A 26169-nucleotide genomic window follows, 5' to 3' on the forward strand; every position below is an offset into this window, starting at 1 on the left:
AAAGATCATTGCAGATTGGCTGAAAGGCAGTCATGGGGCTGTGGATAACCTTGACTTTTCAGGGTTGCCAGAATCGGCACTAAGTGCTAGAAAAATTAAGAGGAGGAATAAGACCCATCTCTGACTAGTGAAGCTCATCATCTATAAGATAAAATCCAAGTGCCTTATGTGGTAGGTTGAATTATATACCCCAATAAACACATGTTTTTAACCTTAATCTGTTTCCCTGTGGGTGTGAACCCATTGTAAATAGGACCTATTGAAGATGTTATTTTTGGTTAAAGTGATTAAACTCCCCCACGTGGAAAATTCCTGATATTCTCGCAAGCATTGGGGACAACCAATTTAATAAGCCATGCTGTCAATCTTGGGGCTTGCCCCTATGAAACTTATTGCTACAAAGGAGAAGCTAAGCCTACTGATAATTAATTCACTCCCACAAAACCTTTTTTGGGGCAGGCCACGGTGGCTCAGCAGGTAAGAATGCTTGCCTGCCATGCCCGAGGACCCGGGTTCGATTTCCGGTGCCTGCCCATATAAAAAAAAACCTTTTTTGTTGCTCAGATGTGGCCTCTCCCTAAGCCAACTTGGCAGGTGAACACACTACCCTACCCCCTATGTGGGACATGATTCCGAGGGGTGTAAATCTCCCTGGCAATGTGGGACAGGACTTCTGGGATGAACTGGGACCCAGAATCATGGGATTGAGAAAGCCTTCTTGACCAAAAAGGGGAAAAGAGAAAGACAAAATACAGTTTCAGTGACTGAGAGATTTCAAATACAGTAGAGAGGTTATCCTTATGCATTATATAGATATCCTTTTTTAGTTTATGGTGTGTTGGAATGGCTAGAGGGAAGTATCTGAAACTGTTGAACTGTATTCCAGTAGCCTTGATTCTTGGAGATGACTGTTTAACTATATAGCTTTTTCAATGTGACCGTGTGATTGTGAAAACCTTGTGGCTGGTGCTCCCTTTATCCAGGGTGTGGACGAATGAGTAAAAAAATAAGGACCAAAAATAAATAAATAATGGAGGGGGGGCTAAGGGGTAAAATAAATTGGGTCGATTGAAATACTAGTAATCAATGAGAGGGAGGGGTAAGGGGTATGGGAGGCATGCATTTTTTCTTTTTTCTTTTTATTTCTTTTTCTGAAGTGATACAAGTCTTCTCAAAAAATGATCATGGTGATGAATACACAACTATGTGATGATAAAAAAATTGAATGTGATGATGATGAAATATGTGATGATACTGTGAGTCTTTGATTGTATAATTTGGATGGACTGTATGCAGTGTGAATATATCTCAATAAAACTGCATTTGAAAAAAAAGAACAAGGCCCACCCAGTTCCTGTCTACATGGAGCTTATAATCTAGCAGGAAATATACACCATAAATCACACAAATGAATATGACTGCAAGCTGTTACAAGTGCTATGAAAGAAAAGTAAAGAGATCTACTGGAACATATAATATCCTGGAGCAGTGTGTGTGTGTGTGTGTGTGTGTGTGTATGCACGTGTGAATGTTGCATATATGAGTAATTTGGATTCAAAAGTTGGAGAGAGCTGCTTTGAGGAAATGGCATTGACTGAAAAATAAGGGACAATTTAAGCAAAGACTGACTGACTGGCTGACTAACTGATGGACAGACTGATGGACTGGCTGACTGAAGGGCAGTCTGACTCACTCACTGATGGGCTGACTGACAATATGGCTATAGGACAGGCAGAGTGCCTAACATCTTGCCATTCTGACTGGTTAGATACCTGGTTGGTGGGCTAATGAACAGAATTACCAACTGGAGGCCCAGTGAGTTACCGGCTCATTGACTTAACTGTCTGAATTTACTTCAGTTTCCCCCTCTTATTTCATGCCCCAAACATAGCCCCAAGTAGGTAATAAAACAGAATGAAGGCAAATTCTTGTGCACCGAGAGGGCCAAGCCCATCCCTAGCTGGCATCAGAAGCCTCTCCTCTGACTCCCTAGACAGCCAACTAGGCCCTAGCACAGGCAAAATGCAGCTTGTAAAGGGAACACAGATGTGCTTTTTGCCAGCAGGGGTAAAAATCAAATCAAAGGCAGGCAAGCAAATAAGTTGGATAGGTTTTCTCAGAGACCTTCAAAAACAACACTTATTTAAAATAGAATTTTGATGATCATGATGTCTACTGTAATGCTTGTTCCTACAAAAGGCACTAGAGCAATAAAGCTCAAACATGAGAATAGGAGACACACTAGTCCACAAGAGATCCCTTGGGACATTCCTTTGATGGGTTCTTTACCTCCTTATGTGCTTCTGTGGTAATGGGGTATGATAATGGCCCAGTGGTGTCTTAGTCCCAGACTGCTGCCTCTTGGAGAAACCTTCCTGAACACTATGTCATGCTCACTTCACTAAGATCAAGTGCGTTGAGGTGAAAACTAACTAAATGTGCCCAAGTCAGTTACAAATGGAAAATGAGAAAAGGAAAATGGCGTTTGATGCATGGACCAGCTGTAAGAAGGCACAACTGGAATTCATTTGATATGCTCCAACTCCATCTTCTTCCAGGGTGTCCAGGGAGTTCTAAGTCACCAGCACTTTGGGATGGCAGCTAGGGAGGGGACTGGCCCTGGGGTAGCCTCAGCTCATTCTAGCATCCCTGAAAACAGGAAAGGGGCCTGGAGGGATAGGGGGAAAGCTAATTGGCATAGCCAGCCAATTTGGAGGCAAGGCAGAATATAATTTTAAGACAGTGGTTTCAGGCCAGATGTGTATTAGAATCACCTGAGTTTTGTTTGTTTTTTTTTTTAAAGAAACACTACAAACTCCTGGGCCCCACCCTCAGAGATTCTGATTTAAGTAGTCTGGGAGTAAGGACCTGGGTATCAAGTGGTTTTTAATCTCCACACGTGATTCTAATGTGCAGTCAGGACTGAGAACGACTGCTTTAAGTGAATAATTTTAGTTTTACCGGGTCTTTTCAGAATATTCCCAGACCAGAGTGGCTTATCTAGGAGGAAATAAGCCAAGCCTGGTTTCTAAATTCCATGTCCCTTGTTAAGGAAATCAGTTCAGACAGCTTTTCTTTTGTGTACCCTATGCAGTGGTTTGCTAGTAAATGTTGAGCAACCAGTTCTCTGAAGTTCTGATTTGTAACATTTGCTAATTTTCCTGGTGTAAATACTCCCATCAGGGCCACTTTCTTCTTCTTTTCTCTTTAAATATTTTTACTGATAAACAACATACAACACAAACATTCTTGACATACAAATATTCCATACATGGTGTATAATCAATGGCCCACAATATCATCACATAGTATATTCATCACTGTGATCATTTTTTAGAACATTTGCATCACTCCAGAAAAAGAAATAAAAACAAAAAAGAAAAAACTCATACATACCCTTACCCCTGCCTCTCATTGACCACTAGTATTTCCATCTACCCAATAGATTTTAACCTTTGTTCCCCCTATTTTTTTCTATACCCCTTACCACTCCGTTTCATCGATCACTAGTATTTCAATCTACTCAATTTGTTTCCCCTATTATTTATTTATTTTTAATCCATATTTTTTACTCATCTGTCTATACCATAGATAAAAGGAGCTTTGGACACAAGGTTTTCACAATCACATAGTCATATTGTGAAAGCTATATTATACATTCATCTCTAAGAATCAAGTCTACTGGAACACAGCTCTACAGTTTCAGGCATTTCCCTCTAGCCTCTCTAATACACCTTAAACTAAAAAGGGGATATCTATATAATGTATAAGAATAACCTCCGGGATAATAACTTGACTCTGTCTGAAATCTCTCAGCCACTGACACTTTATTTTGTCTCAATTCTCTCTTCCCCCTTTCGGTTGAGAAGGATTTCTCAATCTCTTGATGCTGAGTCCCAGCTCATTCTAGGATTTCTGTCCCACCAGGGCCACTTTCAAGCTGTCTATGTGATGACGCTGAATGCAGAGTTAGAAGCTATGTGCCTGTGCTGGTTTGAAACTGTTGTGTACCCCAGAAAAGCTGTGTTCTTTAACCCTGATTCAGTATATTGCTGGGTGCGAGCTTTAGATTAAGTTGTTTCCATGGAGATATGTCTCTGCCCATTCAAAGCGGGGTTGCTTACTGGAGTCCTTTAAGAGGGCACCACTGTAGAACCATTTAGAGTCCATACAGCCAGAGACCTTTGGAGATGCAGAAAGAAAATACCCCCATGGAAGCCGTTTGAAGAAGCCCGTAGAAAAAGCTAGCAGACATCACCATGTGCCTTCCCAGTTGACAGAGGTGTTCTGGACCTATCAGCCTTTCTTGAGCAAGGTATCTTTCTTCAGATGCCTTAAGTTTGGAAATTTTTATAGTCTTAGAACTGTAAACTTGCAACTTAATAAATTCCCTTTTTAAAAGCCATTCCATTCCAGCAGCTTTAACAAACTAAACAGTGCCCAACTGGCCCTTAAAGAGCCCGTGTGATTCCCGGTGCCTGTCCATGCAAAAAAAAAAAAAAAAAAAAAAAAAAAAAAAAGGCCCTGTGAGCAGGCTTCGGCACAACACTGATACTACAGATAGATGCCAGCTGAGTCCAGGGAAGCCATTCTCTAGTACGGAGCTTCCCAAACCCTTCCCATTGTGCACATATGTAAAGAGAGTCACCTCTCAGGAACTGCAGATAACGGCTGACACAGGAAATCTTCCTTAATCCTCACCCCACCCCCACCCCCCGAATTGATTTTGCCCTCCTCTGCATTCCTCTAACATTTTCTTGGTATCGCTTCTGTGGGATTTCCTTACTTATTTGTACACTTCTTTCTATGCTACAAGATGGTAAGCTTCTTGGGAGCCAGAAGCCATGTTTTGTTATGTTGTTTTCATCTTTGTATCCCCACCCCCACTCCATACTTAGCATGGTTCCTTGCAATATTAAGTTCACACTAAATGACTGTCAAATTGCTACCTTGATTATCCCCCCTCAATCGTCCTCTTTTACTATCCCACTATATTGCTGATCCTGTTTCTGATGATTTGTCTGAGGAAGGGATAAATACGGCCCTGTTCATGTCATAGGGCACTGACTCACAACTAGTGATGCAAAGAGCAGACATCTCTGATTACAGGTGTATCTGATTTTATGTAACAAAGTTGGGTCTGAGCAGAAGATTTATCAATCTTGTCAATCATATCTTTAATGCAATATTTGAGAACTTGCTATGTGACAGAATCTCATGGTGCATTAGTTTCCTATTGCTACTGTAACAAATTACTACAAACTTCGTGGCTTAAGGCCAGAAATCTTAGGTAAGTCTCACTGGACTAAAATCAAGGAATGCAGGGCTGCATTCCTTCTGGAGGCTCTAAGGGAGAATCCATTTCCTAGCCTTTTATAGCTTCTAGAAGCCACTTGTGTTCCTAGGCCCATGGTCCTATTCCTCCATCTACAAAGCCAGTGACATTGGCTGAATACTCACACTGCATTAATCTGGCCACCTCCTCTGCTTCCATTTTCCACTTATTTAAGGCTCTTGTGATTATACTGGGCCCACCCTGAAAATCCAGAATAAGCTCTCTATCTTAAAAGTCAGCAATCTTAATTCCATCTGCGACTTCAATTGCCTCTTGCTATATAACATAGTATATTCATGGGTTCCGAGGATTAGGGCATAGATGTCTTTGGGGGGCCATTATTCTTCCTACTGCACATGGTAAATCTTTTTTATAAAGTGGAAAAATCCTGATGTAGAGTAGATAATTGCTTCTAGTTTTTCATATGCATTGTACTGGTGGCTTAAGGTAGGGTATATGTGAACTATTAACTGATGGTTGCATCTCTGGGTACTCACATAATCTACCCACACATTCAACATTTCCCACACAGCAAAATGGGGACTTCTCCTAGTCCCCTCCATTCACCATCACTCTTGTTTATCCCATAATGTGGTCTTTCACCTCTCCACCCACTGGTGATTTGAACTCACTGTGTGTTACGCACATAGCACTGTTCTTTGGCTCACTTGGCCATGCAGTAGGCAATGAAGGGGTTAGGTATGATAATGCAATATGTGATGTAATGTGCATGCAAGGTATCAGTGGGGATGGTGGTGGTATGTGTGTCCATCCTTAATGATTCTACGGGTTTCACATTCACTTTTTCTTTTTCTAATTACTGTAATTAAATATGTTCAAACCTTCCAACTATTGTCCCTCCAGCTCAGGCCCTTATCCCTTCACCCCTTGACTAGTAGTCATGAGCCCATCTTCACCTCCCTGATTTCAAACTCGTCTTGCTCTTATTCATCTTGCACAGTGATCAAAGTCAGCTTTCACTGTCACTCCTCTGCTCAAAGAAATACAGTGGCTTCCCACTATTCTTCACATTCAATCTAAATTTCTCTGACTGGACTTTGAGGCTTTTAATCAAGTTGTTCTACCTACCCCCAATCTCTCCAATCTCTTTCTTGTTATTCTCCTCGCTAGCCAAGCAACTGTGCTTACAGACTTGCACATATGGCTTGCTTATTATTCCTGAGCTTGCTCTCTGCCTTTGAACAGTTCTCACTTCTCTGCTAATCCACGCCTATCACTTCAAGATCCAGCTTAAAACACCCTCTTGCAGGAAGCCAGTTCTGGTTAGCACATTGTTGTCTTTTAGTTCCGTGTTCCCCTCCACAATTATCTACAAAATTTACTTCATATGAATTTTTCTTTGCTGATGTTTTGCATTTGAAAAAAAAATAACAGGTCCCATTTGTTGAGTACGTAGTTTGTGCCAGGCACTGTGCTAAGACATTTTACATACATTTTCTTATTTAATCCTCATGAAAAACCTTTTGAGATAGGTACGCCACCCTGCAGTTGAGGAAATCAGGGATCAGAGAGGTTAAGACACTTGCTCAAAGCCACACAGGAAGTGGTAGAACCGGGATCAGAATCTGGTCTGATTCTAGAGCTCTATACTTGTTGTGATGTTGTGTTTTTAAGGCAGGTCATATGTCTTTGTCTTATCTTCCCAATAAGAGCATAGCTCCTCCAGGGTAGCAATCAGGTCCACGATTGTGGCAGAATTACTTCTAGAAATTAGTATAGTGCTCCTCACTCAGGCAATACCCACTGATCCCCTCCTCTCCCTGTTTCCTCTCAGAGCTCTGGTCCCATAGGCCAGTGATTCTCAAACCTGGTGGTACTACAGAATCACTGGGGAACTGAAACATAAATAAATCCTGATGCCCAGGCTGTACCCCTGACCAACTAAATCATAATCTCTGGGAGTAGGACCCAGGCACCTGTAATTTTTCAAAGCTCTCACAGAAATTATATTATGTAGCCAATGTTGAGAATCACTCATAGAATACAGAAGGAGAGCTGCATCTCTAATTTTAAAACCATTTTATTTTACAGGAGCACCTCTGTCTTCCATGATTTGTCTTTCCTCTGCCTAGCCTACAGATCCATTTGGCCTTTTACCCAACAGCATCTGAGGAGGCAGCAATCATTGGTTTAGGAACTAACCACAAGCCAATTAAACATCAGCTCCAAGCAGGTTCCTAAACCTATGGGGAACATGCGAATCAATCACCGATGGAAAAATTAACATATTTAAGCTTTCTGGGTTCATAAATATGAGGATAGAGAAAATAATTTGCTCTTTTAGAAGCAGCAAACATTCCACCCCTTAATGTGCTAACAACATCTCTCCCTGGGAAATACTTTAAAAGAGGAAAATTGCTCCCCCTCTAACAGTTTCTGCCAGCTGAGAAAAAGGCCTGCCTCCACCCATACTGGTCACCGGGTGTTTGAACCTGTGAGTTGTCGAGGGGGCGGCTGACCAGGCTGTCAGACTTTGCACAGGCAACAGCTACTTGCCAGATCTGAAAGACCTGGTCTATGGGAAATTTTCTAGGGTTCTGGAAGAGCAGGACTCTGGAAGTTGAAATGGGGGGACTTTTCCCCTTCTCTGCAGACCCTCTCATTTCTAATCACATACTCAGACATGATACAAACTGTGTGTGCCTCTGCTAGGGCTCCCTAGTCAGTGTGCACACTGAATGGGTAGAGAAAGAGCCAAAATATAATTTCTTCAATCTCTGGAGCAGCCACGCAGTGCATGGGGTGGACAGACTCTCTGGGACTGGTCCTTTTACCCCAGTATTGCACATAAAAATTATTCTCTAGATGTGCTATGAAATGAGAAAGATTGGGAAACACTGGTCTAGGGATAGCTCCAAGTTCTCCAATTCTCTTGTCCTGACACTCTGCTTATGACTTCTCATGGGTTGATCTGACAATCCCCATTGCGTTCCCTAGCACTGACTCACCTGTGGTCAAAACAGCTTGCCCCAGAGGGTTGAGGGAAAGAAAGATGAGACCACAAGCCTTCAATCTTGGGGTTTGTTTATATGAAACTTATCCCCGCAAAGGATAGGCTAAGTCTACTTAAAATTAGGCCTAAGAGTCACCCCCAGAGAATCTCTTTTGTGGCTTAGATGTGGCCTCTCTCTCTCTCTCAGCCAACATGGCAAGCAAACTCACTGCCCTCCCCCTCTCTATGTGGGACATGACTTCCAGGGGTATAAACCTCCCTGGCAACGTGGGACAGAAATCCTAGAATGAGCTGGGACTCAGCATCAAGGGATTGAGAAAACCTTCTCGACCGAAAGGGGGAAGAGAAAAATGAGACAAAATAAAGTGTCAGTGGCTGAGAAATTTCAAACAGAGTGGAGAGGTTACCCGGAGGTTATTCTTATGCACTGTATAGATATCCCCTTTTTAGTCTAAGGTGTATTAGAGAGGCTAGAGGGAAGTGCGTGAAACTGTAGAGCTGTGTTCCAGAAGCCATGTTTCTTGAAGATGAATGATTAATGATATAGCTTTTGCAATGTGACTTGTGTGATTGTGAAAAAAAAAATAGGAAAAAAGAAAGATGAGTCCAAGGGGACCCAGAGTCTGAACCACTTCAGAAACACTGAACCTCACCTCACAGGTTCAAACTCTCTTTGTAACTTGGTTGGAGTCTTAAGTGTACTTTTTCCTTTGTTTCCAAGGCCTGGGCCTACACTGTGCTGACTTGGAAAAAGCAGCCCCTCAAAGCGGGGCTTACCTTGGCATCCAGGATGCTTGTCTCCACTCGGGCCACGCCCTGGTTCTCCCGGAACAGCTGGATCTTGCTGATCTTGCTGAACTCGGACAGCACAGTGGTGAGGTTGGTTTTGAGGTCAATAACATGGCTAATGCCATGACGGGGTCCAACCAGGAGAGTGGTGGCTGACTGCTTCTCATCCTGATGTCCAAGGGTGGTAGACAGCATTTAGAGAAAGAAGGGCAGAGGAGGCAGGGGAAGGAAATAGAAAAAAACACTGAACCAGTTTTGCTGGGAGGTCTGGAGATATTTGTGTCTCAGTGCCAGGGCAGGAGGACAACCTTGACGGAAAAATGGTCTGGGGCATCCCTGTTCCCAGAGCAGGGCCCTGGATCATGATTCTAAATGGACATCTTAGCCTCAGCTGTGGTTAAGTGGGTGGCAGCAAGGATGGCTCTAGTAAAATTGTGAAGTAAGTGAGGTTTGTTTTAGTGCCTTTTAAAATTTCCTTTGAGCACCCTCACTCTACCAAGCCCTAGGGACTTTCCTTTTCTTGCTTCAGACCATTCAAGGCCCCTACCCAGTGCTCTATCTGACCAGGTGACATCCTTTTGTTCTTTACCCTGCTTCTACCAACAGCCTTAATTAAAATTTGCAGATCTCACCCAGTGCCTGATTTCCTTTAAGACTTTGCTAAAAGCTGAACTGATAAAGTAATTCTGCTTGAGGTGTGAAGGGTTGATTGGGAGCTTAATTAGTTCCCTTCTCTCTAAGATTTTTGACTTTGAATAGGTGCTTAACGAGATGAATGGACAATAAGAATTTCAGCATTGACAGGTGGGTAGAAGAGACATTTAAGGGTGTTTATGGGAGTAGAGGGAGGAGCAGTGGGCCTTCAGTGTTCCTCAGATCCTAGCATGTAAATGGTTACCACTATGCCTGATGGACTGAATTCCCTTAACTGGTACTGACAGACTCCTTGGAGCTCTCAAGCCTGAGCCCTCCGCTGGCCAATTCCCTGGGTTTTGCATTACCCTGAGGAACTTCTTCTGTCTTCCTGTAAACACTCTGATAAGTTGCTTTCTGCCAGTGTGCCCCAATAACATGGCATGTGCTCCTAAGAGCATGACAAGTATCTAGAACCAGTCAGCAGGATAATTTAAATTTCCTCTCACCACGGCTTACTAGGGCAAATTAGCCTGGGACACAGTCTTGGGGGACCAGCCATGATCTGTCCCAGAGGGGTGTTGCTACAGCAGAGGCCCTCAGCAGGCAGGGGGAAGTATAAGGACTCAGGAAGCTTAGGGTGGGAGACTGTGGGTGTGTGAGAAGCGATGAAATAGAGCAGGAGTCGGCAAACTATGGCCTGTGGGCCAAATCTGGCCCACCACATTATTTTTTTATGGCTCAAGAGATAAGAATGGGTTTTACACTTTTAAATGGTTGGAGAGTAATCAAAAGCACTATATTTTGTGACACATGATACATACATGAACTTCACATTTCAGCAACCGAAAATAGTTATTGAAACACAGCCACATTCATCTTTTTATGCATTTTATTGTCTATGGCTGTTCTTATACTACAATGGCATAACTGAGTAGCAGCGAGAGTCCTGCCTGCAAAGCCTAAACATTTACTACCTGGCCCTTTACAGAAACAGTTTGCTGACTCCTGAAAGGGAGGTTCAAAAGGGTTATGGAGGGATACTGAAAAGCAATGACCTCCTCCTACTTTACCTTTTTACCAGAGGCAGGTCAGAGCACCTCAGGAGGGAAGACAGAGGAGGAGGAAGAGGAAGGAAGGTCTTTAGAAATATTTGCTGACAGAGAATGCCACCCTAAATCTCTAGGAGAATGCTCCTGCCCCCCCACCCCCACCCAAGGACAAATACCAACAAAATCTCCCCAGCCCCTCTGCCACTGCCCTCACTGACCAGGCCCACAGTGTTGAACAAAACGCCTGTGAAGGTTGGAAGTTCATTCAGGATTCGAAGATACTGGAGTTTTGCCTGTGTAGCAGAGCCCTGTGGAAACAACCCATCCAGAAATAAGAGGAGCCTGAGGAACACAGGAAAAGGAAACTGATCTTCTCTTGAAGAAGTCTCTACATCCTTCTTCAAGGATGTAGACAGGTACTCCTCAGCAAACCACAGGGTGGGAGTGTGAGGAGATATTCAGTAAAATTGCAAAACAGTTGCAGTTTGGACTGCTCTTCTCTCTAGCATCCCACCTCCTTTACTACATCTTTCTCCTACCTCCTGATCCTTGTTCTGAAAGTACCCAGCTTACTCATTTTGTTCTTGGTTTAATTCCAATACCTTTGCTGAACTTTGACACCCCACTTAATCTATACCTCCCTCCTGAGACCCTTCAGACCCCCTATTGCCACCTAGGTACTGGTCAACCCCAGCTGGGAGTCCTGCCTTTAGTATTGAACACTTATAAGTCCCAAGCCTGCTCTTCCTCTGCCATTCACAGTCTCTCTCAGCAGGGGTGGGAAAGATATTCTATTCCCTGGGGTCTGAAAGAATACTGGCATCCCCCAGGCAGTCAAGCCAGAACCTGTGAGTCACACTGGACTCCTGCCTTGTTCTTTCACCTGAGGGCCATCAGTCACCAAATTATCTTGATTTTACTTCTTAAAGCCCTTTTCACCCTATCCATCCCTTGTGTCTAGGCCCATGGTCATTGCCTCAGTGCTCCCCACTAACAGGGAGACAGCCAGTTTACCTTCATTTCCCTTAGCCCCCCACCTCCCACAATGCTGTTAGAGGAAGCATTTGAAAACTTTAGTTTAGTTACAGCAGCTTCCTGCTTAGACTCTTTAATGGCTCCCCACTATCCACAGGATGAAGTACATATTCTTTTCCATAGCACCCAAGGCCCTCCACAAGTTGGCTACCCTCTTGCATCCTCTCTTGCCCTCCCTTTGCCCCCTGCCTTCACACTCCATGCGCATTCCTTATGTTTTCTGAACGATTTATGCTGAACTATCTCTTTGCCTGGGAGACTCTTCCTTTCACCCAACATGGGAGTGACCACCCATCTTGTCTAGACAAACTCATAGTTCTTGTTCAAATGCACTCATGGAGTTGGCATCTCCCACAGGCTGGGCTTGCTGTTTCTTCTCTGTGCTTCCAGAGCACCCACACCTTTCACACTGTATTGAGACTGTTATATTTCCCTACTGGACTGTAACTGACTTGAGGGCAGAGACCAAGTTTTTTCATCTTTGTATATCCAGCTTGAGCGTTGGAGTGCCTCAAAAAAAGTGTTTACTGAAGAAATGGGTGTTGAGCTCTGATGCTCAGCTGGGAAGAAAACAATCTTATTAAATATGCACAGCAAGGTAGGAATGGCTCAACTCTCTGGGGAAATTTGCATTTTAAAAGAAAAGCTAGTTGGTAATGCAAGGACTCTGGAATGGGTAGAATATATGGAGGCAATTGTGTCTTGTGTCTACATCTGCATTCTAGCCCCTCTCCCCACCCATTCAGCCACCTAAGCAGGAAGCACAAGCAGAAGGAACCACATAACATTAAGAAGGGCCTGGAGGGCTGGGGAAAGCAGGGAGTAGGAGATCTCTACAAGGCAAGGGAGATCCCTACTGAGCCCTCCATATGCTACCCAGTTTCCAGGTCATGCCTTATCCTACCTGGACTTGGCTTTTACCTCCCCAAATTCCATATCCCAAGACTGATGAATTTAGAAAACTAGTGAGTTTTCATGTAAACCACTAATTTCCATGTAAAACATGTGTCCCCCACCCCCCTAGGGCCTAATACTTTCCACATTGTAGGTACTCAAATGGCATCGGCTACAATTGTGAAAGGACTTGAGAATTATCTCCTCCTGCATCTTGGTCCTTTTGCTCTGAGAACCTGGAGTTCTCCCAATGATCTGGCACTAAACCAGCTGTTTCTAGGGAAGGCTCAGGCCTGGGGAAAACCCCTCTCCAGCCACAATTAATGTGCACCTGAGTCAGAGTGTGGTGAGGCTTTCCAGAGGAGCAGGCCCTGTAAAAAAACCCACCCATGAGCCCCCCCAAGGCCACCAGTGTCTGAGGAGGGCACCTGATGACCTACTCTGGGTACCTTGGTGCCACTAGAAGGATGTGTTTGATGAGCCTTTAGTTGCTGTGAGAGAGATTTCCGGAGGTTCTTCTCTTTGATGCCTTGCAGGAGAGAGGGGGGGAGAAAGGGTTCCAGGCCCCACTCCTTCCTAAAAGCAGAAGAAAAGTATGAAAGTAGTGAGGGAAACAATGTGAGACAGAGAAAGGAAGATGGTAAGACAGAAAATGACTGAATCTGATACAGAAATGGAAGGATAGAGACTGGAGAAAAAGAAAGAAGGATGAGTGCAGAGACACAGCATTGGCCAGTTTCCTAGTAGAAGTTAGAGCTCAAGGGCCTCATGTCTAGGTGTGAGAAACTCCAAGTCATTTCCACTGTCATCATATGCCTTACATTCCTAAAAAGCATGGCATGGCATAGCTCAACCCTTGCATCTTTTCCCTACTCAGCTATCTGCTTCCATCCCAAAGGGCCCCAGCATAACTCACTCTACATTCTTGAGCGAGATCTTCTGACTAGGACGAGTGGCTGAGACAGTGATGTAGATGTGGAGGGCAGCAAGGCCCAATAGCATCTCTGGCTTGGGGTCCATTCCAAAGCGTTCACGGATAACATCATTTCGACTCTGTGAAAGAGGGGAGTCCAAACCCTTCAGTTAGAGGAGATGTTCCTTCCCTGTCCCCCTGCCCCCCACACCCACCATCTACTACTTTACATCCCAGAAAATAATCCTGGTATCAATAAGACATCCTAGATTAAGGGCAAGAGGAAGATGCTGCCCTTGAAGAAGAAAAAAAGAGAAGTCTAGGGTCTCAGAGACACTGTCTGCTACACTTAGCAGATTTTGGGCAGTCTTCTTCTCAGTGACAGGTACACACAATGGAAAGGCACAAGTGGGCAGAAAGTTCAGATTGTTGCAAAAGTGAGATATGGTAGCACTGTCTTTCATCGGATACAAGAAACCCTCCCACTTTTTCTCTGGGGCCTATACTTATTCCCCAGCCACACAGGGCTCCTCTGCTAACTCAGATGGGAACAAAGGAAGAAAGCCATTGTGAGGGACTCTCCAATGGACTCTGGCTTAGAAGCCTAGGGTGAGAGATGGACTGCAGGGGTGGGAAAGATATTCTATTCCCTGGGGTCTGAAAGAAACAGTGACGAGTCAATCTTCCCTACATCATCCTAAAAGGGATCCCCTGGAACTACTGGCCAAGGGCATGGTGACACTCAAACCTTGAAGGTCAGAGTCCCAGCTATCAATGTATCAACGTTGGTTAGACCAGTTGCCCATTTTGTTGAGGTGGAACCAGGAAGGGCTAAGGGACTAAACAGTCATAGTGGTATCATCACAACATAGGGGAGACTGGAAAAGTAATGCTTTATCAATGATGATCTATGTGGAAAATTTGATTGAATCTACAAAAATAACTACTAGAACTAATCATTGAGTTGAGCAAGGTTGCAGGATATAAGATCAATATACAAAAACCAGTTGTATGTCTGTATGCTAGCAACAAGCAATTGGAAAAGGAAATGAAAAAATAAGTACCATTTACAATAGCATCAAAAAACTATGAAACACTTAGGAATAAATCAGAAAAAATATGCAAAAGACTTATATACTGAAAACAGCAAAACATTGCTGAGAAAATTAAAGACCTAAATAAATGTAGAAATATACCGTGATCATGGATCAGGAGACTCAATATTGTAAAGATGTTGATACTCCCCAAATCAACCTATAGATTCAACATAATCCCAGTCAGAATCACAGCAAGTTTTTTTTTTATAGAAATTGACAAGCTGGTTCTAAAATTCACATGGAAATGCAAAGGTCTAGAAAAGTCAAAACAATTTTGAAAAAGAAGAACAAAGTTGGAGGATAAACTACCACCTGATTTCAGAACTTACTATAAAGCTACAGTGAGCAAAAGAGTGTGATATTGGTAAAAAGATAGGCAAATAGGTCAATGGGACAGAATAGAGTTTAAGAAATAGATCCACACATAGACAGGCAACTGATTTTTGACAACAGTGCAAAGGCAATTCATGAAGAAAGGAATGTCTCTGAACCAATGGTGTTGGAACAATTGGTTATCCATGTGCAAAAAAAAAAAGAACTCTGATCCATACCTCACACCATATATATACAAAAGTTAACCCAAAATGGACGATAAACCCAAATATAAAACTTAAAATTATAAAACTTCTAACAGAAAAAAACAAGAGAAAATATTTGTGACGTTGGATTGGGCAAAGATTTCTTAGATATGACACCAAAAGTGTGATTCATAAAAGAACAAATTAACAAACTGGACTTCATAAAAATCCCAACTTTTCCTCACTGAAGGACACAGTTTAAAGGCTGAAAAGACAAAAAACTGAAGACAACATATTCAACCAAGGACTTGAATACAGAATATATAAAGAGCTGTCAAAAATCAATAATAATGAAGCTGCATCTGAGCTATAGTTTTTTTGTTTGTTTGTTTGTTTTTATATATATTTTTTGTATTCTTTTTATTTTTTCTCTATATTATCATTTTATTTCTTTTTCTGTTGTCTTGCTATTTCTTTTTCTAAATCGATGCAAATGTACTAAGAAATGATGATCATACATCTATGTGATGATATTAAGAATTACTGATTGCATATGTAGAATGGAATGATTTCTAAATATTGTGTTAGTTAATTTTTTTTAATTAATAAAAAAAAGAGCTGGAAGGTTTATTAGAATGCTACTAACTAATGATACCTTGAATTACTATTTTTTTCTTCTAAGGAAATTCAAATTCCTTACACATTATTTTTTATGGAATAATCTAGATCTAAAACTATTTTTGTACCTCAGCCAAAATAAAGCTAATAAAGTCTGTAAATTTGCAAGACCAAAAAAAAAATTAATAATAAGAAAATAAACAACCCAATAAAAAAGTGGGCAAAAGATTTGAACAGACATTCCACCAAAGAAGATGTATGATGGCAAATATGCACATAAAAAGAGGTTCAACATAATTGATCATTAGGGAAATTCAAATGAAAACCAGACTGAAATATCACCAGATACCAATGATAATTGCTAAAATAAAATATTGACAATACCAGGTGCTGACAAGGATGCAGAGAAACTGGAACTTTATACATGGTGAGTGGGAATGTAAAATGGTACAACTACTTTGGAAAACAGCATTGGAGTTTCTTTAAAAATTAAAGATACATCTACTACATGATCAGTCCATTCCAGTGCTAGGTATTTACCCAAGAGAAAAGAAAGCATATGTCCATATGAAGACTTGAACACTGATGTTCATAGGAGCTTTATTTGTAATAGCCAAAACCTGGAAAAACCCAAAGTTCCATCCATTGATAAACAATGAATTACAGCTACACACAACATGGATAAATCTCAAAATAATTATGTTGAGGGAAAGAAGCCAAACAAAAACAAATGTACAATCTGTATGGTTTTGCTTATATAAAACTCTAAAAAATGCAAAATGATCTATAGTGACAGAAAGCAGGTCAGTGGCTTCCTGGGGACAGGGAGGACAATATACAAAGGAACCAGAAGAAACTTTTGGTGGTGTTGGATGCATTAAATATTGTAATTGTGGTAATGGTTTCATAGTTACATACATATGTGAAAACCTATCAAATTGTATACTTTAAATATGCACAGTTTTCTGTGTTTTTTACTTGACCTCAATAAAGCTGTTAAGTTAAAAAAAAAAAAAAAAGACAGAGCTGAAGTCTATATCATCACAACATGGTCTTGTCACCAAATTCCAAAATATTAGAACCAAGGAAATCTCCTGAAGCTTGAATGAATAAATTTAGGGGCAAACAAAATGGGAACTAAACTTACAAAATTCATAGAGCAACCACAACTTATTGCCCTCTAGAGTGCTGTTAAAGGAATCTGAGGATGTTTAAGAAATGTTCCTTACATTTTAGGTGGTCAGATGGGACAAAGAACAACCATGATGTCTCATAGCACATCCCTAGGTATCATCATCAGAGACAGATTGGTTTTGAGGTTTTTTCCTCTTCAACTCAACATAATCCAAAACTGAATTTATATTTTCCCAAAACCCATTCCACTGCCTATATTCCCTAACTTGGGAAATGATATCACCTCTACCAATGCTCATTGAGTCAAGCCCCATTGATTCTACCTTTTAAATACCTCTTGAATCCTATCCCACCTCCTCCATCATTGCCCTGATTCAAGTTCTCATCATTTCTCTGAATAATTGCAATGGCTCCCAAACTGGTATCCTTCTTCAGATCTGTGATCTTTCTAAATTGCTCATCTCCTTCAAAACTTTCTGTGCTTTGTCCTCTAGCAGAATTTCTTTACCTTGGCTGCACATTACAATTACCTGAGTAATTTAAAAAATACCTATATTTGGACCCCCTCACCAACAGATTGTTATTTATTTGGTCTTGGGTGGGATAGAGCATTTAAAAAAAAAAAACAAAAACTTCCCAGATAATGCTTAAGGCAGTTGTTCTCAAACTCCAGCATGCATCAGAATTACCTGGAGGGCTTATTAAAATACACATTACTAGGTTCCACCTTACCCCAAGTTTCTGATTCATTAAGACTGAGGCAGGGCAGAGAATTCTCTTTTCTAACAAGCTTCTAGTTGATGCTGATGCTGCTGGTCCAGGGACCATACTTTAAGAACCACTGTCCAGCTTACAGCATAAAAAGGCCCATACTTGCCAGGGCCTGCCTACCAAGCCCTTCACCATGTGCTTCTGGTCACTCAAACTTCATTTCCTACTGCTCCTTACCTCACACCCTATACTCCAGCCATAATAAATTTCTTGCAGTTCTCTCACCATGCCATGCTATTTCATGTCACCATGCCTTTGTAAATGCAAGTCCCCTTGCCTAGGATGTGTCCCTTCCATTCCACCTCTTTACATATAAACTATTTATCCTTCAAGTCTCATAGCATGCATATCACTCCTTTGTGAGGCCTTTACTGTCCCCCTCCCATGTAGAGTTAGCAAACTGCTTCCTCAGTGCCTCTATTGACATTGTGCTTTACATTATCACAGCACTTTATTTGTGCACATATCTGCCTGTGAGCTCTAGGGAGCCAGGACAGTTCTTTGCTCACCTCTGGTTGCCAGCACCTAGTATAGGGCCTGGCCCAGAGTTAAGCGTTCAGCAAATATTTCTGGATGAACGGAATTGGGAATTATCTTCTTCCTGGAGCTGAGTATTTGGGGTTAGGACCCCTGAGACCCAAATGTGCTCCTTAAGCCTTGGGGTCCTCTAAGTGTCAGAGTTACTTGGATTGCTTACTCTTGAAAACCTGTAAGATCTGTCTGGACAATTAGACAGGACTTTGAGCCACAGCCAGTTCAGGTCACTGGGCCAGCCAAATTGGCCATGGCCTACAATGACAGCAGAGAAGAAAGGTCCTTCAGAGCTACTTGGAGGTTGGTAAAACTTACATAGCAGCTTCACTGTGATGGCAGAACAGCCTGCCTGTTTGTTTGCTCAGAAGTCTGGCTGTCTATCTCCAAGCTGAACTCTACCTGGATGTATAAGTACTCAAAAGCAGCAGGATCCCGATGCAGCAGCTCCACAGGGTCTTTGGGAAAGAAGCTTATTCGGAAGAGGCATTTCATTCCTTGATAGTGTGTCCGCTGTACCACCTGTATTCCAAGGATGAGAGATGGGAGGAAAAGAGATCTGGCATCAATGGCTGAGGTGGTAGGGAGCCACTGAGGTGGCTGCTCAAGGTGGGGTTTGGGGCAGAGCTAGGCTACTGCTTCCTACTCTGTTCATCATTTGGACAATTCCAAATACCCTTAGAGGAAAGTGATTAGGAAGACAGGTCTTTTCTGCAATTCTTCTGACCCAAAGTGATGAGAATGTTTGAATCACTTATCCAGGACATGGCCTTTTGCTAATGACTGGATCTAAGCTCCAGAACATTGTGGTTCCAGAGGACTTCTCAGATTCTTTTATTGCTGTAGGGTTAATGCCTTCACCTTGATAGGGGCTTAGCCTCAAGTAGTGTAAGCTGGCAGTTACAAGACAAAGATTTAAAATCTCATTTGGAGATACTGATGAAACAAGAGGGCAATATATTGGTAATTGTTGAAACTGGGGTTGGGTAAGCAAGGTTCATTATACTATTCCATCTACTTTTGTGTATGTTTGAAACCTCCCATATTAAAAAAAAGTTTTTTAAAATTCCCATTTGGAACAAGAGACTAATTGAATCCAAAATGTCTCTTGGCAGGGATAGGAGCAGTTGCTTAGGTCTCCGTCAAGAATATCCATAACCTTCCTTTTCCACCCATGAGTCTCTGGATTGCATTTGACTGAGGGTTAAAGTTGAAGAACTTTTGTTTCCTAAAAGCCTTTCATTGTTTTGTGTATTATTTTGCTTTTTGTTTAGCTTCTATTTGGGCTCTAAAATTATATTTCTTCTCAAGTGTCCCTCTCCAACTCTTTCCCACCCTACCTGGAAAAAATGACCGGCCCTGGCTGCCTAACTTTCTTGGTGCTTCACTGTTGGTGAAACATTACCCACCCTGTCCTGGATTTCTCCAGCCTTTTTCCATATGGCAAGGGCTAGGAAACATACTGATGAGACCTTTTTTCCTACTCTACCTTGAAAGTCGATATGGGTGACATGCTGCCCATTCTTGGCCCCACTCAGCCCACTTCTAACCCCCACTTAGCTTGATCTGATAGCTCTCCTGAGCCATTCCATTGCCTGACCCTTCCAGATTACAACCTTCCTCTGAAAGGTCAAGTTTCATCTCAGGAGGTGGGAAAATCTAACAGGTAGGGCTTTACCACCCCACATGTTTCCCACTAAAGACCAAGATCTTTAAGCCCTTCTTAGTTCACAAGGGATATTTCCAGAAGGCCTCTGGAAGTAAGTAGTTGAGAACTAGGACCACTGGGAGCTTTCTGAACATAACATTATTAATTTTCCAGACAGGAAGTGTCTTGTGTCCTCTTCTCTAGTAGAGGTCACATGCAAAGCTATCAAGCCAGGACAAAGTAGGTACTTACATAAGCCAGGGGTTGCTTGTCCTGGAGAAGCAGGAACTTGTGATTCTGTTCTGGCCCAGCATATTCAAGGACGAGAGCAAAGTGCTCAATGTACCTCAGGGAAAGACGGTCCTGTAATGTCACCATCACATCCTGTGGAAGAGAAAAGAGCCCTGAGAGGGAGATCTGTTCCAACTCTAAGCTACTCTAAGCACCATATATGGGGAAAGGGTATGGAACACTAAGAAACATAGTCCTGGGGAGAAGGCTGAAGTTGGGAAAGGGGGATAGGCAGAAATACAGGGGCTCAAGAGAAGATGTCCAGCCTCTATGGTGGCCCACGTGTTGTGCTTGAGGAAGAGTAAAGTGATGCATTACTGCTGCTCAGAGGCCTAGGTCCTAGGGAATATCAAAGGTGCAAGGGATGGAGAGAGATATTTCTAAATTTCACTTAGCCAGGCATATGGGAAAATAAGGTCATGCCTTTCCCTCCCTCCTTTCTTTCCTTCTTTCTTTCCCTCCCTCCCTCCTCCCCTTCAACAATTATTTATTGAGTACTTATTAAGTGCCAGGCACTGTGTTCTTTGTTCACTTTCTCTGGTAAGTCAGAATGGTAACTTTGGCTTACCCATCAGTGATTTACTTAGGAACTAACAAAAGCAAAAGCCACATCTTTTATGATTATAACGTATACTACTTCTGGATGCATAATCTAAATCAGATAGTTTGGGTTACTGGTGAGATGATAACTTTTTATTGCAACTGGGCTTTATAGATGATCAATTTAGCAACTTGAAAAATGTGTCCACACAGAGGACTTATATCATGTGTCTTGGGTACAGTGATAAATCTATGTACTTATGTGCTCTGTCTGCTCTGCTGCCCTACTTTTTTTTTTTTTTTTTTTTAGCATGGGCAGGCACCAGGAATTGAACCTGGGTCTCCAGCATGGCAGATGAGAACTCTGCCTGCTGAGCCACCGTGGCCCACCCTGCCCTACTTTCAATATTAGCGTACCTGGAGATGTATCTGTGGGGGCTACCCAAATGTCAGTTTTGAACTTCAGCTATCTATTTGCTGTGACTTGAAGGTACACTTTGTTCCACTGTGTGTGTTCATGGAGTCAGCATTACTGAGTTCCCAAATGCCTGAACAAAGCAGGCTTGGGAAGGAGATGCTCCCTTGCAGCCAGAGGTGCCAAACAAGTCCCTCGGTGAACATTAAAAGACGTTTGGCCATTCAAGTGTTAGGATGGAAATTGGTGGATACTGGAGAATATCTCTTTGTATTATCCAAGTAGTCACAGAGGCACCAGTGTTGTTAGAGCTCTGGCAGGGGTAGATGAGGTTTTCTTTGCAGTCAGGCTACACTGGGATTGTGGACAGCCAAGCCAGTGATTGCCAACTGGTGTTACAAGTGTAATGGCCCCAATGCCAGGTTGTCAATTCATGCAGGTAACTCTCTGGTACAAGTGGCCTGGCAGCCTGTCAAAGTTCCAATGAATAGCCAGGGCACCCTCCATGAAGGCAGAGTGAGATCACGAGCAAGGGGAAAAACTGCTGTCCTGGAAGGCTAGGGCTACCTGCAAGCAACAATGGCAGTGAATGATGGGAGGTGGGAGACTTCTTGAAGAAGCCTTCAAGGAGAAAGGAAGGGGAGTAAATACTCCAGTATGGAGACAGAATATACACTGGACCTACCAACCCATGAATAAACACAAAGGAGAATTATGACACAAAGAGTTGTCCGTATCTGGAGAAGGGACATTTGGATAACCCCTACATGGCCTAGTTCCATTTCAATGTTCCTTCCCATAGCCTGAGACTTTCAATACAGCCAAGAGACCATTCCAGGGCACCCTAAGGAATATATTTTTGTCCCAGGTGAGTTGGTGGCATGGTGGACCCATATAGGCCTAAGCCTTCCAAAGAAGGCTTTGTTTCAATCAACATGGTTTAGGTAGTGTTTCTCTACTGGAACTTTAAGCAGGAAAATTCTTCATCATTCAGGGACTGTTCTGTTCCCTGCAGGACACTTAGCATCTCTTACCCTAAGACACCAAATGCTAGTAGCACACCAAATCAGTGTGATAACCCCACACACCCTCAGACACTTCCAAAAGCTGTTTTTGAGAACCACTGGCTAGGCCATTTCTGGGCATTGGATAACTCCTCTTAGCAAAAGTTTTCTTAGCCCAAAGCTTTCTTTACTTATAGGGTTTTCTTAGTCCCAGCATGAGTACCTCAGGACATCGTTGGACCAAGGTGGTTTTTTCTGGGTAGGCACTATAGCTTTCCCAGTAGTTTGGACAGCATTGGTTGCATTAAAACACTCATTGTGGGGATGGAATTCTCTTTCCAGAGAGAGTTCAGAAAGAGGAAGAGTGGATATTTCTGTCCCAAAACCAGTGAACCTGGAGTTTAATTGTATTATTGGCTCTACTCCTTAGGATTAAGGGAATCACTACAGCTTTTAGATGCCTGACTGAGCTGTTAAGGAATAGCCAAAGGGGCTGTTGTTGGAGTTTTTGAATCTTGGGTCACTGTTTATGATCTGGTTGTTATTTAAAAAGCAAGATATGGTTAAGCTAATCTTCCAAAAGATTGCTTTTGTAGATTTCTGCATGTGTGTGTGTAAACTTGTGTGTTAACTGTATCACTAGAAATTACTTTTGCTTTAAAAAGATTTAATTATCTTCATGCTCCTCGGTTCCTAGGAATCCTGAAGGACCCAGTGTAACATGAACACAAAGCAGTTCACAGGTAGATGTGAACATGTGCATGTGCACACTCTCCCCCACCCATCACTAGCACATAGTTAGGCATGCAGCTCTCCACCACCATGCCCACCTTAGAACTGTGTGTTTTTAAGTCCTTGTGCTGACAAATAGCAGTTGCTAAAAGGCCACCTAGCTCAGGCTTTTGTGCAGACCCAGGGGAACTCAGAGAAAGTAGCTGTGCTTACTCTGAAGAGGGCAAAGCTGACCCAAGAAAGGTGAAGCTGACCCAAGAGAGGAGACTCTATGTACCTTAACAGTGGTTCGGCCATCAAATGTGAATGACTTGATCTGCCCGTTTTCTAAGAAAACCTTTAGGACATTGGGGATAAGGAGAAGAGCTTCTTTCTTCATCATTTTCTGTGAATAGGCAGGGAAAGGATAAGGAAGAGGAGCTCATTTAGAAGGAGGAGGGAAGCCAGATGAGAGATATGGAAGGGAAGAGAAAGGAGAAAATGAGGGAGACAGGGAGCCAAAGGTGTGGAAAGACAGAGACAGAGGAAAAAGCAGATCAATAATAATGTTACATGGAGATCAGAATGAAACTCCCCAAGAAGACTTTGGGCCATGCTAAAAATTCCCCCTTCATTCAAAGTCCACATTATACCATGGTTTAAAGCTCCACAATTTAGAAAAGTGCTTGGGCCCAAAGAGATCACCACTCTGAAGGGCTAATGGAAAGCCTCTTTCTGAACCAATATTACTCATCTGATGTTATCTCTTTATACATCCCTACACACACACCATCTCTTTCCACCATGCACTTCATACACTGGTATCACTTCCATGCCCATAACTTTGTTCTGCCATTCCCCCTCCCTTGTGGCATCCAAGGTCCTTTCTGACTTGTCCCCTGCCTACCTCTCCAGTGTCACGTCTTGCCATTCCCAGTACACACAGACTGCTCTTACATGCCTCCAGACCTCCAAATAATAAACAGGTGGTGCACAGTAAGGTCTCAATAAATATTTGTTAAACCTTCTGCCTAGAATACACATCCTCTTTTTCTTCTTGGCAAACTCCTACTCATCCTTTAAAACCTAGCTCCAGTATGTATTCTGTAAAGCCTTGTCCAATATCCTTAGGTACTTGGACCTCCTCTTGCTATGCATACCTATAGGTCCTCTCCCTGTGCTCTTAACATATTTTTGATCAGTATTTGTCTTTCCATCAAACAGCAAACTCAGAGCACAATGACCATGAGCTATTCATCTTTGTAGTTCTAACAATGAACAGAGTTCCTGGCATACAGTTGACACCCAATAAATGGCTGCTAAATGATAGCTAGAAGAAAAAATGAAAAATTATGGTGCTGTAACCCATACCAAACTTTAAAATCTGTTCTATAACTACTTATTAAAATGTACTTGGCACTTCCGGAGAAGATGGTGGCTTAGTAAGATGCGCGGGTCTTAGTTCCTCCTCCAGAACAGCTACTAGGGAAGTAGAAACGGTACAGAACAGCTCCCGGAGCCACGACAGAGACCAACAAGACAGCATACCCCATTCTGGAATGGCTGACTGGCTAGGAGAACCCGCTGCGGTGAGATTACCGCGGGGCGTGCGCTTCCCCGGGCCGGGGTGGCAGGCGGCCGGAGTCCCTCCCTCCCTCCTTCCCGGGCCGGCTGGGAGAATTGGACAGGCAATCCCCTCAAGCCGTGGCGGCTGGCGCCCCCCCCCCCCCACATGCGGCCCCCCGGACCAGCTAGGAGAATTGGATCGGAGATCCGCCAAGCCGCGGAGACCGGCAACCCGGGTCCTTTCCAAACACGTGGCTTCCCGGTCCGGCTGGGAACGGTGGATAGGCACTCCCCCAAGCCGCGGAGGCCGGCGCCCCCCCACCATGCTTGGCGCCCCGGGCCGGCTGGGAAATTTGGACAGGCGTGCCCCCAAGCCGCGGAAGCCGGCGACCCTCCCCACGCACAGATTCCTGGGCCGGCTGGAAGATTCGGATTGGCACTCCCCCAAGCCGCTTGGGTTGGTGACCCTCCCCTACAGCGAGAGTTTTCCAAAGTTAAAGGAGCCACAGTATCTTTTACTGGTGGGACCCGCAGACAGATGAGTGCCACGAGCGCCACCTACTGGGCAGGATAAGAAAAACAGAGCCCAGAGATTTCACAGAAAAATCTTTCAACCTGCTGGGTCCCACACCCAGGGAAATCTGATTAAATGCCCAGACGCTAGCAGAAGATAACGGATCACGCTCGGAAAATTGAAGATATGGCCCAGTCAAAGGAACAAACCAATAGTTCAAATGAGATACAGGAGCTGAGACAACTAATGCTGAATATACGAACAGAAATGGAAAACCTCTGCAAAAACCAAATCAATAAATTGAGGGAGGACATGAAGAAGACATGGGCTGAACAAAAAGAAGAAATAGAAAAACTGAAAAAACAAATCACAGAACTTATGGGAGTGAAGGACAAAGTAGAAAAGATGGAAAAAACAATGGATACCTACAATGGTAGATTTAAAGAGACAGAAGCTAGAATTAGTGAATTGGAGGATGGAACATCTGAATTCCAAAAAGAAACAGAAACTATGGGGAAAAGAATGGAAAAATTTGAACAGGGGATCAGGGAACTGAATGACAATATGAAGCACACAAATATACGTGTTGTGGGGGTCCCAGAAGGAGAAGAGAAGGGAAAAGGAGGAGAAAAACTAATGGAAGAAATTATCACTAAAAATTTCCCAACTCTTATGAAAGACCTAAAATTACAGATCCAAGAAGTGCAGCGCACCCCAAAGAGATTAGACCCAAATAGGCGTTCTCCAAGACACTTACTATTTAGAATGTCAGAGGTCAAAGAGAAAGAGAGGATCTTGAAAGCAGCAAGAGAAAAACAATCCATCACATACAAGGGAAACCCAATAAGACTATGTGTCGATTTCTCAGCAGAAACCATGGAAGCTAGAAGACAGTGGGATGATATATTTAAATTACTAAAAGAGAAAAACTGCCAACCAAGACTTCTATATCCAGCAAAATTGTCCTTCAAAAATGAGGGAGAAATTAAAACATTCTCAGACAAAAAGTCACTGAGAGAATTTGTGACCAAGAGACCAGTTCTGCAAGAAATACTAAAGGGAGCACTAGAGTCAGATACAAAAAGACAGAAGTGAGAGGTATGGAGAAGAGTGTAGAAAGAACGAAAATCAGATATGATATATATATAATACAAAAGGCAAAATGTTAGAGGAAAATATTATCCAA

General features: G+C 42.8%; 1 protein-coding gene across 1 annotated transcript in view; it reads right to left on the reverse strand.

Annotated features, from left to right (window-relative positions):
* FRMPD3 (FERM and PDZ domain containing 3) overlaps positions 1-26169 on the reverse strand; it is an 89415-nt gene that overhangs the window by 19985 nt on the left and 43261 nt on the right. The window contains exons 6-12 of the mRNA XM_077146580.1: positions 23202-23309; positions 20195-20326; positions 18697-18816; positions 13629-13765; positions 13162-13288; positions 11002-11091; positions 9087-9266 (exon numbers count right to left, since the gene is read on the reverse strand). Of these exons, the coding sequence (XP_077002695.1) occupies positions 9087-9266; positions 11002-11091; positions 13162-13288; positions 13629-13765; positions 18697-18816; positions 20195-20326; positions 23202-23309 (894 nt within the window). The remainder of the gene's footprint in view (positions 1-9086; positions 9267-11001; positions 11092-13161; positions 13289-13628; positions 13766-18696; positions 18817-20194; positions 20327-23201; positions 23310-26169) is intronic.

The sequence above is a fragment of the Tamandua tetradactyla genome, chromosome X (genome assembly GCF_023851605.1).
Source record: "Tamandua tetradactyla isolate mTamTet1 chromosome X, mTamTet1.pri, whole genome shotgun sequence".
NCBI lineage: Eukaryota > Metazoa > Chordata > Mammalia > Pilosa > Myrmecophagidae > Tamandua > Tamandua tetradactyla.